This window comes from Panthera tigris, chromosome C1 (genome assembly GCF_018350195.1).
Source record: "Panthera tigris isolate Pti1 chromosome C1, P.tigris_Pti1_mat1.1, whole genome shotgun sequence".
In the NCBI taxonomy this organism is placed as follows: Eukaryota; Metazoa; Chordata; class Mammalia; order Carnivora; family Felidae; genus Panthera; species Panthera tigris.
Window position 1 is genome coordinate 156,413,467 of NC_056667.1, and position 16,386 is coordinate 156,429,852.

At 40.0% G+C, this 16,386-nt stretch overlaps 1 protein-coding gene across 1 annotated transcript in view; it reads left to right on the top strand.

Moving 5' to 3' along the window:
* CERS6 (ceramide synthase 6) overlaps positions 1-11,602 on the top strand; it is a 326,795-nt gene extending 315,193 nt beyond the window's left edge. Inside the window, exons 9-10 of the mRNA XM_007074617.3 lie at positions 2,369-2,525; positions 5,982-11,602. Of these exons, the coding sequence (XP_007074679.1) occupies positions 2,369-2,525; positions 5,982-6,134 (310 nt within the window). The 3' untranslated portion in view covers positions 6,135-11,602. The remainder of the gene's footprint in view (positions 1-2,368; positions 2,526-5,981) is intronic.
* The last annotated feature ends 4,784 nt before the right edge of the window (positions 11,603-16,386 follow it).

The window sequence follows — 16,386 nt, forward strand, 5'->3', positions numbered from 1 at the left end:
ACCAAAGAAAGTCTATAATGACTTTAATTCCTTTCAAGGAATTACAGTTTTCTGGCTTTTCTCTGTGTCTATGTGACCCTTAACACAGGTTTGAACTACATGGGTCCACTTACACATAGATTTTTTCAATAAATATAGTACTGTAAATGAATTTTCTTTTCCTTGTGATTTTCTTAATACTTTTCTCTAGCTTACTTTATTGTAAGAATACAGTATATAATACATATAACAAACAAAATATGTGTTGACTGTTTATGTTATCGGGAAGGTTTACAGTCTACAATAGGCTATTAGTAGTTAAGTTGGGGGAAGTCAAAAGTTTCACACACAGTTTTGACTGCATGAGGGGTTGGTGCCCCTAACCTGTGCTGTTCAAAGGTCAACAATATTTATTTTATGAAGTTGAGGTGATACTACATATTTTTCTCTATCATAAGAAACTCTTAAAACATGTTCAATACTTGAGTGAGTTCATAATTTCTGGAATAAAAATGAAAACTAATTTCTTAACTGTTTCCTATCATTAGAAATTTTTATTGCTTGCTATTTCTAAAATAGTTATAGAGATTTGATGTTTATGTACTTCAAATGAGGTCTTAGACATTCTACCACCATACTCAATGGCCAGAACTTTCAGAATTGTGTTAAATAATAATGGTGATACTGGCTCGTTGTGGTTTGTCTCTGATTAGAAAGGCAGTAACTCTGGTGTTATTAAATATGATGACACGGGGCGCCTGGGTGGCTCAGTCGGTTAAGCGTCCGACTTCAGCTCAGGTCACGATCTCGCAGTCTGTGAGTTCGAGCCCCGCGTCGGGCTCTGGGCTGATGGCTAGAGCCTGGAGCCTGCTTCCGATTCTGTGTCTCCCTCTCTCTCTGCCCCTCCCCCGTTCATGCTCTGTCTCTCTCTGTCTCAAAAATAAATAAAAATGTTAAAAAATTAAATATGATGACAGCTGACTTGAGCTGGTTAAAATCATATTAAGGAAATCCTTTGAGCTCTAGTTTTTAAACACCAGCAGTGGGGAATTGAACATTACCAAATGTCTTTCAGTGCTATTGAAATAACTGGGTTTGTCCCAGTTTGGCCCATGGATGTGTAATACATTATATTAACAGATTTTCTAATATTAGTCCCTTTCCACCAAAATGAATTCTATGTTGTAGAGTAATACACTTATAATGAATTATAAAATTCAGTTCCATACTATTGATTTTTGTACATTGTTCTCGAGAGACCACTAGTGTGACAGGATCAGAAACATACTTTGTGCATCTCCTTCTGGCCTATAAATGAGGGTTGCTGAAATTAGGGATGGGAAATCTGTTTGTGTCTATTATCCATTCCCCTTTTTTTCTTCTTATCCAAGTGCAAATTAAGTTTCTTTCCTTTTATGAACAAAGTAGTTTTCCTAACCTCCCTCAAAGCACTCATCATACTCTTTCTTATATTAAAATTAAAATTTTCTATATATCTGTCTTCTGTTCTTGTGGGAGTAGCCTATGTCTTATGAGTTTTCCATCCCTACCCCTTAGCCAATAAGTATTGTCCACCTAGCTTCTCCTCGGGTCCCAGAAAGCACTGCAGTGGCAGATGGTGGAAATACACTTAGATGAGTTTGGTCAACATCCTTAGATCTCCAGACAAAGTCCTACAGTAAGCTTAGGAGGCAAGCAAGGAAGTCAGAGTGATTGTGAAGTTCTGTGGGCACCATGTTTCTTTATGGCAATAATATGAGTCCAGAAGGTATGAATCAACTTCTAAAGTCATAGCAGAGGACGCAGCAGGGACAAGAGTGAAGCACTGAAACCAGCCCTCATGTACCTACCCCAGGTGGCTGCTCCATCCTGGTCTTGATGATAGATTACAGAGAGAACAAATTACTTCAAATACTTTTTGCCTGGCTGTAAGTATATTCTAACCACCACTGTGCTAGGCATACAGTTTAAACTTCCTAACTAGTGTTTCTGGAATTAACCTTTGTTCCTGCAATGTAATGTTATCAAATAGTATTCCTCACACTTAAAGACCAAAGGCAACTTTGGAGACAAAACAGGCCTTTTAACAGGTAGTAAGAGAGAGAATGACAACCCAAAACGTCATGGAAATTAATGGAGGAAATGACAACAGAAGTGAAAGGGGAGAAGAAGTTCACTGGTCCAGCTGGAATTAAAATGAGTGTTAAGAAACCAGGGAAATAGTTCCAGCAAGGACTCTTCCAAGTACCTGGTCACGTTTCAGACCATCCTTGCAGGGTGGGACTAGTTAGTGGATATTGTTGGCTTTGTGTTGGTGTGCACTAACTGAAGGTCCTTTGAAAGCAAAGTGGAAAGCTGTGTTCAGTGATTACTTTCTCTTTTTCCTTAGGGTGTTAAATACCACGTTATTTGAAAGCTGGGAGATCGTTGGACCTTACCCTTCCTGGTGGGTGTTTAATCTACTGCTGTTGCTAGTACAAGGCTTGAACTGCTTCTGGTCTTACTTGATCATAAAAATGGCTTGCAAAGCTATTTCAAAAGGCAAGGTAAGATAAAACTTGCTATTTCTAATATGTCCCAGAAAATTATATTTTTGGTTCTTCTTCATCAGCAGAAATACTATTATTTCAAAATTCATCAAAACTTGTATTTTTTCTTCATGATTTAGCATAACCTCCTAGAAACACAAACCAAATTTTCATTTTCTTCTGTCCAGTTAATTTTTTTTAACTTGTGGTATCGTTTTGATGACGATTCCCACTGATCTGTATTTATAATTCTAGATTTAATGATGATAATGTTATTTGTCGTGTTCTTTCACTGCCTCTGTCTCCCATGGTCCTTCTCTGATTAAACTTCTACCAAACAGAAATTTAATAATTTCTTTCCTTTTATGAAAAGGGTTGCTTGATGCGGCATGCCCATTTGTGATTTTTCCAATAAAACTCAGCTAAATATCTTTGTTTAAATATAGACTCATGAGGCTGATTCAAATAAAGTTTCTTGAGAGCAGTGGCTTTTCCAGAATGTTCTCTGTGACATTTTCTTACTTTCATTGTTTGTTCTCTTCCTTCTGCCACCCTGGAAGGCTGGGAAGTGGAACCCTTTACATGTAAGTTCCTCAGACCTCTCTCTCTGTCCTTGTTTTGGGTGCCACTCTTGCCTGTTGGAGGGGCACACAGATGCTTTTGTTCCCATGCATATTGTTCTGGCTAATCTGTTGGCACTGGCCAGAGGCTTTAACTGAGATGTGGCTCCCACCAGGTGCAAAGGATACCAGGAACAGCTCAGTGAGTGCCCTTTGCGTGAACTTGCATCCTGCTAAATTTTGCACGATCCAGCAGGAGGAGAGGAATTTTTTCACTGGTGTTTAACATGTTTGCTAAAAAAAAAGAGAAATAGACCAAAGTGAAGTAGGAAAAACAGAACTAAGTTGGGGCGAAGATCAACGTGGTCCAGAAAGGAGGTCTGAGCATCAGCTGTTTGCCTGCTCTGCCCTGACCACTTGGTCCTGGCCTCTTCTGTGGAGCTCAAGGCATCTAGTTATGTACTATGAAGGCAGTTCTCAGCATCAGCTTTTATATATCCAACATATTTGGACCAAATAACTGTTGAGAAGCAAAAGGTTCATTTTTTTTCTCTGTGACCTCTTCATCCTTAAAATGAGCACGTATTTCTGTTAAAACACACTCCTTTCCTCATTTGGATAAAATTACATCAACGTGCACAATATTATCAGTATAACAGTAATTGGAGATGCAAGGGCACAGTAGATTCCATTACTTGTCTCCTTATTGCATTGCTGTTTCCACCAGACGTCTTGTCTTCTCTCCAAATTATTCCTCAGGCTTACATAGAGATGATTATTAATTTTATGGCAGATCTCAGGCTTCAGAGTATCTTAACTGCCATTGCTCTTCATCCAGAACAGTAAGAATTCTTCATGGCCATGGGTAATGGACAGTATTTTTCTGTGGGTTATCTTGAGACATGTTAAATTATTAATTTCCTTGAAGGTAACATAAATATAGACTTTTTTTTCCAAATGCAATTAAAAATAATCTTACTAAGCATGCAAATGTAAATTAATCACTTTGAATCTGGAGTTTTCTTTCCTCTTTAGCAGCTTAATTTATGACTAATGGATTTCTAAATGTAGTGGTGCTTTACTATCATGCTATCTTTGTGACCCATGGTTTTTTTTTAAGTTAAAGTATCCTAAATAATTCAGTCCTTTTGGTTTTTCTGTATCTAAATCTTCTTGATGGTGGTCCTTTTGAGTTCAGTCTCATCTCAAGGAGCATTGGAGTGAAGTCCATTTTTACCGTATTTATTTTAGTTGTTTCTGGTTAGAAAGGAGCAGGTGCCATGCATACATGTTCACACTCTGTCCTGTCCACACCCACCTGACAGAGATGACGTTGTCCTGCAGCAATGGTGGCTTCTCAAGTTGGGGGCAGTGGTGGCAGAGAGAGGATGTGATGTGAAAAAGCCCCCAGTTCATTCCGATATACCTCCCAGGAAACTCTGCCAATGCACTTCTTAGACAATCACGGGCAACTAGATTTGGGAAACCCAATGAAGCCAGGCCCCAGGTCCCTACTGCTACCCCACTTAGGAAATAAATGAACAGTGCTCAGTTACTCAGATGGCTTAAGGCCTGTTGGGTAAAAATGTTTACCATAATTTAGACAGAGTAAGAGGTTCAAACATGTTAATTTTAAAAGCAGTTGATGATTTTCTTAAACCCTCCCTAAATGACTTTTTTTTTTTGTTAGACTGTGACTTTATTTTGTCCTTTATGGTAATGCATAGATTTATATGCTGGTGCCTAAGTTTGTGATCCTCATTACATAATGAGACTGGGTGGAGGACTGAAGAACCTTGGAATAATGATCAATAGATTTTCTTTGGAAAATATTGTATTTTACTTTGTTTTATTTTATTAATTTTTTTAATGTTTATTTATTTGTGAGAGACAGAGTATGAGTGGGGGAGGGGAAGAGAGAGAGGGAGACACAATCCGAGGCAGGCTCCAGGCTCTGAGCTGTCAGCACGACATGGGGCTCGAACCCACAAACCGCGAGATCATGACTGAGCTGAAAGCAGACGCTCAACTGACTGAGCCACCCAGGTGCCCCAATAAATGAATAAACTTAAAAAAAATGTTTATTTATTTTTGAGACAGAGACAGAGCGTGAGCAGGGGAGGGGCAGAGATAGAGAGGGAGACACAGAATCTGAAACAGGCTCCAGGCTCTGAGCTGTCAGCACAGAGCCCGACACAGGGCTCAAACCCACAAGTTGTGAGATCATGACCTGAGCCAAAGTCGGACACTTAACCGACTGAGCCACCCAGGCACCCCAATCTTTGGGAAATATTTTAAACTAGACCTCACCCAGCAGGTTCCCAAAATGCCTCCTATTGCCATTAGTTGTTACATAGTACATAACACATAATTTCTACTTAATTTTAGCAGATAGAATAGGAAAACAAATTAAATCATAAAATAATGCATTACAAAGCAAAATAAGAATGACTTTTTAAATGATCTAAGCTAGTGAATATCACAATTAGTGTGGCTAATCCTTTATGGGATTTTCATGGAGAATGTGATCATCAGAGAGTAAATTGATCCATTTGTACCAAATTCCTATAATGCCATTCCAATAGCATAGTGTGGTACTTTGCCAGTAAGAGTGGGTTTCATGGTCTGGTACATTCTCATTGTCCAAAGGTACCTTAAAGTCAGTATGTCTAGCCCAGCCCCCTATGATGCCAAATCTACCTACATTCCTTGATAATTGACTTTGTCACCCAAATTATATATCTCCAGTGAAGGAGAACTTACTATAATGGAATATAATAGGCAATATTCCTATCCTTTTTGACTTTTAACATTTGGATGTTTCTCTTCACTTACAATTACATGTACTTCTGAGCATGCCATACTTTAATGATTCCTTAGGAGCTGGTTGCATTCACCTTCTTGTATTCCACAGGTGTCCAAGGATGATCGAAGTGATATTGAGTCTAGCTCAGATGAGGAAGATTCAGAACCTCCAGGAAAGAACCCCCACACTGCAACCACCACCAATGGGACCAGTGGTACCAATGGGTATCTCCTGACTGGGTCTTGCTCCGTGGATGATTAATTACTCAAAACTACAAGTCCCGAACAAAGTGAACTATTTGTTCCTGGAAGCATTTAATAAGTTGCAAATGTAGTTCCTTTCATTATATCTCAGCACCAGAAACAAAAATTAGGATTATCTCAAAGCATTTTGAATAGTGCACTGCCATATGTCCTGTCTGTGAATGAAGAAGAATTACCATTCTCTATATGTAGGCATGCTGTATGTAATTGACACAAGGGAACAGTATTTGCATTTGTACTGTCTTAGAATATTATTTATATTTCGTATTTGTTTGTAAATCTGTGGACAAAAGAGGGTTTCCTCACTCCTTTTACTCTCTGGGTTCATGACAGTGAGGGAGATGCTCCATCTGCTTCTACCCCTTTCTATTGCTATGACTCAGTTCGCTAGGAGCATCAGCTTAATTTGTCACTTAGAGCAAGCAAAACCCAGTGCAAGATTCTTGTACCACTCCAAATAGGTTTGCTTTCTTTGTATTACAGTGCCTGTTTTGAAACTGCCTATATAGTCTCAGTGACCATTTTCCCAGTGTAAAGTTCAATCAGGATGAGCTAGGCTTTTTAATTGTCACTCTTTGTGGTCAATTAGCAGTTCAAATTTAAAAGTATGGTTTGAAATAGACATAATGTCTTGTGCACACAGCCAAGATTTCTTTAGTGAGTATGATAGCTAATTGGAGATAAACCTTGTAGGTTACAGAGACTTTTTTTTTAATTCTCTATTATGATGTCAGTGCTTTGGCTCTGAAGGAAGACATTTGCTTAAGGTCATAGTTACAAACAATGAAGTCATTCTTACTATTGGGAATTTGTCCCTTGATCTGAGAATAGCAGAAAGAGAACAGCTGATTTCAACCAGATTTCAGCACTACCCCTATAATTACCACAGTCTTCTGTCATGTCATGAAAAAAAGAAGCTAAGCATATTTTGGGACAGCAAAGGAGACTTCGAACAGTTGGCAAAGGTCACCTCTGGTGCAAAGCACTTTATTGCAACCAGCATTCGAGGAAGTGTCCTATCTAGTATTTGATTTTGATGTTTCTATTTTTCTGAGTAACGTAAAACCAGTGGGAGAAGGAAGATTTTACTCTTTGTCTTTTCTCCTTAAATATGACCTGCAGTGACTCTCCTGTTATTAGAAACTGAGCAGTGTTGCACTTGAGGCCCTTTGGTTAGCTTCCTTGAAGATTTGTTCAGTTTCCAAGAATTTTTATTCAAATAGAGCTATTTTCAGAAAAAAATAATAAAAATTGTACTGGACTACAGCAGTATCAGCAGTGAGAAAGATTGTTGAAAAGTAAGTTGCTCTAGTCTCCTACATGGCAGTGTTATTTATGTATAAGTAAGAAAACCATACACATAAACCAAAGACTTTATCTGTTTTCTTCCACTTCTAAGTAAGAGGGAATAAAAAGGTATTACAAACACTTACTTCATGAACAAAACAAGAGTCCAGAACCACAGTGCAATAATATAAATGTGAGTCAAAGGATAGTAAAGACAACAGCAGAAATAGTAGGGAGTGCACATCCTGCTTCCAGCCATACACATTCGATTCTAATTTTTGAAAAAAATTGAGATGAATCTTTGTGCCCACAGTTCGCAACCTGTGAGTTAATAGTTAATACTCCCAAACTAAAACCTCACACTATAATATTAAATCTTTCCCCTCTTATATACGAAATAGTATGTTTCTGATAAGGTCCACAGTAATAATTAAAGAGCCTTAGACATATGTCTGTTGATAAAACAGTGCAACTAATTCTTCTTGTAAAGCTTTATTATTTTATTCAACAAAACAAGAATATGTCTAGGAGTGTAAGTTGTGGATGGTTTGAGACCAATCATAAAACATCAATAGTACTTGTTAGTCATCTGAACATCTGACATCTGAACATCTCAACATCTCAACGTCTGCATTGATAAAATGCAGATATATCAAATGGAACAACAAGCATGTTATATAGCTGAAAATTTTTGAGGTGAAAGTTTCCTTTTTTACCAACTAAAATATGGAAAAGAAGAGTGAGTTGTACCTTGCTTTAGTGTCTGGAGTAAGTCCTCTCAATGGGGGAAATAAACCAGAGAACCACAATGTGTTCAAATTTGGATCATCTGACACCCCACCACAGAAGAATAATTTGAAAAGATTGGCTTGTAAATTAATGGTTTAGAAGAGTTGCATGAAATGAAGTAAATTGAGTTAGTCCTTAGCAAAGGCAAATCTAAGCAAACTTTTGTTTCTCCCAAAAGTCACTTAGAAGGAGGACTGAGAATACTCAGAGCCTCAGTGACCAGTGACATTAACTTAACACAGTCCCCTATATATCTATAGATTTTTATTTGATTTTGCCTTTTAGGGCAAAGAGTTCTTTTTGACTAATCAAAGTTGGTGTTTGTAGGCCTGTTAAGATTAAAAATAATACATTTCTGTCTACTCCTCCCCCATGGTAGCATGATAAGACTGAGAGAGAAAAATATGTGAGATATCTTATCTTCTACTTGTGCCAGGCCATAGCTTTGGAAGTGTATTTTGTAAATTCAACTGTAGGTTACTGAGAGTGTTGTTTCCCATTAATTAACTTAGCCTGTGCTGAGATCTCCTTCCTCCTGGTCATATTCAAACCTTCCCAGGGTACCAAGGGGTATGTGGGAAGGAGTCTAGAAAAAGTAATATTTTATTCTCTAATGCTATAGCTTTTCTAGATCTCTTAGTGGGGAAAAAAGTAGAAAATTGAGTAGAATTTGGCCTTGAGTCAATAAATGATATGAAAATGTGTGATCCATGTATGTACATGTATATTTCTCCAAAAACATGATAAAACCAAAATATCACAGACTCATCCTTACCCATATTTTTTTTTCATAAAAACTATCCATCGTGTACAATAAAAACTTCCCACCTCCCTCTCAACTTCCTGTTCATACTCCTCACCCAGCTGAGAGTGGTAGGATCCCTTTGGCCTCTTGCCTCAGAGCTAGGATCACAGAGGGCCTAAGGTCAGAGTATAAGCCAAATATAGTTTGCATTTCCAAATTCAGTGGTACGGATGTTGAGAATAGAGGAGTAAGTGTCAGTGTTATGGATTATTAAGCTGAATGTTGGTGAAAAATGCGTATGGTTGCTGCTTCACCCCAGGGTTTTATTAACATCCAGTCCCTGCCAGGCTGCTAGACAGATGGTGTCCTGAGGTACCATCCAATAATGAAACAGGTGTCTGACAAAAATGAACTAGGAAGAAAGGTAGGATCCCCAAAGAAAGCAAGCAGTTGGGTCACAGAAATAACTCTTCCATGAGATAAAGTCCGACTACGTTTAGCCAAACTGGTAGGTGAACCTCAAAATGTTCAGTTCTGTTGCCAACTTTCCATTCTGAGTATTTGATAGAGGTTGGATTTGAGCAAACTGAATGCTTTCACCTTGGGCAGAAAGGGTCTGGATCTCCCACTCTATTTATTTCAACCTCATTGCTATTTGGGCTGAAGTAAAAAATGAGATTTCCGTTCAGTTCACCTGAGTCTTTGCAAAAAAGCTCTTCAGAGAGAACTTTATGGACACCAATGATTGTTCCCATTCTCTTCATGATTTTGCATCGATAGTTCTTTTTTCCCCTTTCTTAGAAATGTTAATGCCAAAGTTGCCTGAATATTTGAGTATTTTTCCTTAATTTGAAGTGTACAGAATAATTCCAGAGGTGTTAAAAGATTCTGTTTATTTGTGTCTGTGATGATGTCGTTGTGTCCAGAGAGGCTTCAAGAAATCCTTTAGAAACAAAAGGTTAAATGTTTACATTTCATGTGATATTTGAAGTCTTAAGATACTAATTAGCATACTTCTTTTTTCTTTGTCTTTGGCTGATTCCTGCTTTGTAGATAAATATCCGTATCCCTGAAATGTTTATAACATTCAAGCAAGAAAAAAACAAATGACATCAAAGTCAGCCTGATGAGAAAGTGATGACAGGGCACTTTCAGGTGTTAAGTAACTTGTATGGAAAGAGGAAAGGCAGTTAGCTCCATTCATTGCACTTGCTGCCTAGCATGCTGTTCCCGAAAGGAATACCCTCAGTAATTATAAACAGTTCTTGAAGTCATGCCGAATGCAGCAGGTAGTAGTTAGTACTGGTTCTCTATGGCCACCAGGTAGTTCTTTATAGCAACAGGCCAGCAAAGGACCCTGTGGTTTGCCTTTGTGTGTATGGCCTCCCCTCCTCTAGGGGGCGCTTAGTAGACAAGCCCTAGGCCTGTCCATTTGTCCACTCTATGCTGTTGTAACTTCTCTAATACCTATTCAGAGGGAGCAGACCTGATGCTGCTTTTATTAGAGAAGATAAAACATCCTAAGTGACAGTTTGTAAGGTCTGCAGACACCCAAAGGAGAACCTTAGTCTTTTCCAGGTATTTCCAACTTAAGTTCAACCTGAAGCCTTTGAAAGGAATGCCTTACCAAATGGCCACAAGCTAAGACCCCATCAGATCAAAGAAATAAAAGTCTTGGCAACCAGATGGCATATCTTATGGTGTCTCCACAAGACTAAACATTCTCAAGATGGCCAGGAACTGATGGGAGGGAACTGTTAGCCCAAGATCTGTCTTGCTCATCTCATCCACCCACATTCCTTTCAGACTCCTGGAACTCTTGATAAAAGGAAGCCAAAATATTGTCACTTATCAGCTATCCATTTTCCAGTAGCCTTTGGGTCAGTTGATAACCACACTTCTTTCTCTGCCTGATTCCATTTTTATTAAAAACTGTTGTGCCCACGTGAGCCTGTTTTTCTTAACACAGGTCCATGAAAGCTTGGTTTCCTCTTTTGCTATGTGTCACATGGCCTGGAAATCAAGACAGCAGCTGTTGGTATGGTCTCCGTGCTAAGTGAAAAATCAGATTTTATAGAGGTAACTTTTTTTTTCTTTTGGACCTACAGTAATTTTTTAAACTGTCATTGTAAAACTGCCCTTAAAAAATTAGAGGCTTTTAAAGATTACTTGCCAAAGATAAATTAGCTCTGTAATAGGAACAGTTATGTGGCAATTCTGGGACTTTAACTTAGAGATTCATTAATTTAAAGATGGAATACACCCTCCAAGTGTGATTTCCAAAAGTTTCATAAAGCCTCTAAACCTGTGATTCTCATCAGCTCTCGGTTTGCCCACAGAATCAGTTACCTCCATAGCCATTTCTTGTCAAGCAAGGGGGAGAGGGTTAGTTTTGGGATTTGATTGTTTTTAATTTGCAGTGAGAAATAGGGTAGGTGATAATACCTTACTTGTTTTCTTAAGACAATTCAGTGCTTGGGCATCTTTGTCAGAAATGGAATGATGTACTGTTAGCCAATTAGAATTATTTTATGTATTGTTGTGTTTCGCTGATTTTTATATGAAAATATAATTATTCATTCCTGATCTCTGGAAGCAATCATTATTATGAGGATCATTTTACTTTGGAAACACTTTCATAATAAAGATAAGTATTAAGAGTAAAGTGTGAATGCCATTTTCTGTAAGTGCTACCCAGCCTGCGTTGGTAATATGTCACATCTTCCTGGACAAGATTTATTTCAGGGCACACACCATCCTGCCAGTTTCCTGCAAACTTTCCTTAAATCCCAGTTTCATAATGGGATTCATAATTCCAGTTACATAATCCCAGGAATCATAATGATTACTGAAAAGGCGGTATTATTTGTTAGATATATGTTATTTTGTCAAGAATTTGGCTAAGCTACTCCATAGTATTGCTGCCCGAGCGTCCATTTTGTTTGCCAGGTGGCCTGCAGGGACTGTTAACTGACACAGTGCTGGTGCCTGTCCTGGAAAGCAGCCCCGAGTAACCAGCAAATGTAGGTCCCTGATATGACTTCCCCAGCAGCTCTTGTGATCATAGTCTCCTCTGCCTGCCAGTACCTGGATGTCTTCTGTGCCTCTTAGCTAAGACCACCATGGGGTTTACCAAAACCCCGCTTTTTTGAATTCACCCATCCAGCCTTAGCCTCAGAAGTCCAAAGCACTCTACTCACGGACTCTAGTAAAGGTGTGTGCCCCAGGTCTTGCCTCTGTCTTCACCCTGCCTTCACCAACCTATGTGGCCTCTCAAGGCACGCTGTGCACCTCCCCCCGCCCCATGACCTGTGAATAATAAACCTCTCTGTTTCAATTTCTCTTGTGGTCTGTTGTTGAACTTTGGTTCACCATCTGACACCTTGTGCTCCACTTAACAAATATCAATTTAACATAACTGAAAGATTTGTATGTTGAAAATTAAGATATAGAGGCGCTGGGGCGGCTCAGTCGTTAAGCATCTGACTTTGGCTCAGGTCACGATCTCATAGTTTGTGAATTTGAGTCCCACATCGGGTGAGCACAAGCCCCATTTCAGGTGAAAACAAGCTCCACTTCAGATGAACACAAGTCCTGGTTCCGGTGAGCCTTGCTTCTCTCTCTCTCTCCCTCTCTCTCTCAGTCTCTCTCCCCCTCTGCCCCTCCTGAGATTCTCTCTGTCTGCCCCTCACTCATTTGCACCCTCTCCCTCTGTTTCAGAAAAAAAAAATAAGATCTAAAAACTTCAATGTTAGATTTTACGTAGGGCTTCATTCTGGAAAAAATATTAAATGGTATTCATAGAGGTAACAGTTCAAATAGACTGCACTGATTTTTCCAAATTATAAAAAGAAGCACTTAGAACATAACAGTCCAAAGTACAACACACGCAAAACTGTCCCTGCCCGTGTGTGAACACCTCATAGGAGCTTGACTGATACCTTCTCGGGGTCCACGCCCTACTTTGTTAGGGCTTCTCTCCCTCTTTCTCAGTCTTCCCCTATGTAACTGTCTCCCCAGCTGCTCTTCTGCTATAAGCTTATGTCATCTAATATCTCAAGAGCCATAAAAATAGCACTGACATTCAACCAGATACACCCCCACTACCACCACCACCAGTATTATGAAAAATAAAGCAGACACCCTATCAAAAATCTTACAAATATTAAAACCACCTCCAACAACAATCTGAGGCACAGAAAGATAGGCTATAAGCAGATATACCACTCTGGAAGCCGTGGACTCTTCCAGTTCTCTAAGTAGAGCAGGATCTAACTATAAGCATCCCTCCCACATAGTCACAATGCAGCTCAGCCTCTCTAGAACCCTTGCTGCTGGGCCAGCCACTTCCACCCCGGGCACATGTTATTTCTGCCCCCTAATTCTGTTTCCACTGAGCCTGCACTGGCTTCACCAGAAGCAGCGGTGGCAGTGCGAACAACAGTGACGGAGGACATGACAACCAAGCAAGGGGGTGGTACAACGGAATCTACCAGTGTGTGGGGTGATCCCTCAGAACCATTGACCACGGAGACCGGAGCCTGAGTGCCACAACCTTGATTATCTCCAAAGCTGCTGTAGATGAGGAAGCAAAAGTCCTGTCGATCCGGGAGCACCAGTCAGTTAAGCATCTTGGCTCAGGTCACCATCTTCCAGTTTGTGAGTTCGAGCCCCACAGGAGGCTCCCTCTGACGATGAGGAGCCTGCTTGGGATTCTTTCCCTTCCCCTCTCTCTACCCCTCCCCAGCTCAAGCTTGTGCTCTCAAAATAAATAAACTTTAAAAAACTTTTTTAAAAAGCTCTATCATTCCTAAACATTAAAGGTAAAAAATTACATAAAGCCTGTATCAGACTCTAGGCGGGAAACAGAAAGTCACTGTCAGATGATTCCGTTGGAGAAACTTCAATAAAAGGACACTGAGGAATGGATGAGCTCAGAAGCATCCAGAGGCCAGCAAGCCCGGGGAGCTGTTACCTCCCAGGGCTGTAACCAGACGCCAGTGACAGGGCGCGTCATGGAGAACAAGCTGCCCGGCCCGTGGGCTGTAAACCCAGCTGGGGAGCAAAGACACTGACATCTCTCTCTTCCTGCTTTCTCATACCACCCATTGGCTGAACTCAGCCAGAAAGCCGCCAGCAGGAGCTCCAGGAGATGTAGGTGGTAGAGGTCAGTCCCTCACCTTGTAGAGCAGAGATGTGGTGGGGAGGAAACAGAGGAGCCAGCAGAAGGCTGGTATTCCTATAGCGTCACCTAGAGCCCGGCGTGTAATAGGGCACAAGAAATGTTTGTTGGAGAAACAAATGAATCTACTTAAGACAGTACTAGTAAGATAGGAGCTCTCAGCAGTTAACACTGCTGCTGAGCGTGAAAGCAAGATGAGCATGACAGTGCACTTGGCCTCCAACTCTATGAACTCGGCATTGCCGTGTGCGTGTGTGTGTGTGTGTGTGTGTGTGCAAGCACCAGCTTTTCTCACTGCTGCTCAGCACAGAAGCTGAGGGGCTTTGTGGCAGGGCTCAGGGTAGGGAAGCCACCTGTAGTACCGTCATCCCAGACGGGGGACAAAGCACCTCAGGGGAAGAAGACGAAGGACTGAGGCTGGAGAAGTGTCTCGAAACAAACAGAGAAGAGGGCTGCCTGAGTGGCTCAGTCGGTTGGCGTCTGACTAGAGATTTTGTCTCAGGTCATGATCTCATAGTTTGTGAGATTGAGTTCCACAGAGCCTGCTTGGAATTCTCTCTCTCTCTCTCTCTCTCTCTCTCTCTCTTTATGTCCTTCCCCCCCACTTCCCACCCCCCCAATGTGCATTCTCTCTCTCAAATAAATAAACATTAAAAAAAGAAGAAGAAACGGAAGAGCAGAAAAGGTGTTGAATTACTGGAGAACAAATGGAACAGAACTGTGAAAACATGGGGGGAGAAGCTCTAAGCTCTGGTACTCAAGACTAAGTTTTGAAGCAATTCTTTAGGCAAGAGGTTGATTTATTTTTTTTTTAACTTAATGAATGATGAAAATATTTGTATAGCCAAAAATAACTTGAACAACAAAGGCTCCGGTTCATGACTGCATCACTCAATCATTTAAAAATATAGAGAGCTCGGGGTACCTGGGTAGCTCAGTCGTTCAAGCATCTGACTCTTGATTTCAGCACAGGTCATGATCTCACGGTTTGTGAGTTTGAGCCCCACATTGGGCTCTGCACTGATAGCACAGAGCCTGCTTGGGATTCTCTCTCTCTCTCCCATCTCTCTCTGCCCCTGCTCACTCTCTCTCAAAATAAGTAAACTTCTAAAACATTTTTTAAATAATTTATAAAATAAATAAATAAATAAATAAAATAAATAAAATAAGCATTAAAAAAAATAGAGACCCAACCAGGTGCCAAGAATTATCATGGGCACTGAAGATAGAGGGGTAGAGAAGATAGATATGGTTCCTACTTTCATGGAGCAGACAATCTTCAGTAAAAGAAAGAACACACAAAACAAAAAATAAGGACTATTAGTTTGCTAGTTCTACCATAACCCCAAATCAGACTAGGTTACGTGGACAAAAGAAATTTACTTTTCCCAGTCCTGGAGGCTGGAAGTCCAAGATCAAGGTGTCAGCAGACCTGAGACCTGTCCTCCTGGCTTGCCTTCTCATTGTGTCTTCACACGGTCATTCCTCTCTAAATCTATGTCCTAATCTCTTTTCTTAAGGATGGCAGTTATATTGGATTAGGGCCCACACTGAGGACTTCATTTTACCTTAATTGTCTCTTTCACCATTGATGAAATTTGTTTATTAGTCTCATTTTTCCAACAAAAGGGACAAAACAAAGTTTCAAGGGTATTCTAATCGGGAGAAAGTTAACATCCTCCATCTTCTGCAATAAATATTGATTCATATATGCAATCTATTTCTGGGGCTTTTAGAGATGTGCATGCGGAATGCATAAATGGAAATGGTACCTTAATCACCTCTTTAAAAGCCCTGTCTCCATATATGTACACGATAAATCACTAAATTTTATTCCTGAAATTATTATTACACTATATATTAATTAACTTTGATTTAAATTTAAAAAAATAAAATAAGGGCACCTGGGTGTCTCAGTTGAAGTGTCCGACTTCGGCTCAGGTCATGATCTCGCCGTCTGTGAGTTCGAGCCCTGCGTCAGTCTCTGTGCTGACAGCTGGAGCCTGGAGCCTGCTTCGGATTCTGTGTCTCCCTCTCTTTCTGCCCCTTCCCAGCTTGTGCTCTGTCTCTCTCTCAAAAATGAAGAAACATTTAAAAAATTTTTTAATTAAAAGATAATAAAAGCATCCCACTTAAAAAAAAAAAAGACAGATGAGTGTCTCATGTTTGAGTTGCATTTCATCAATAATTATGACTTGAACTCAGAGTCACTTTTACATATGTTCTTACCCAATATTATAAAATTTT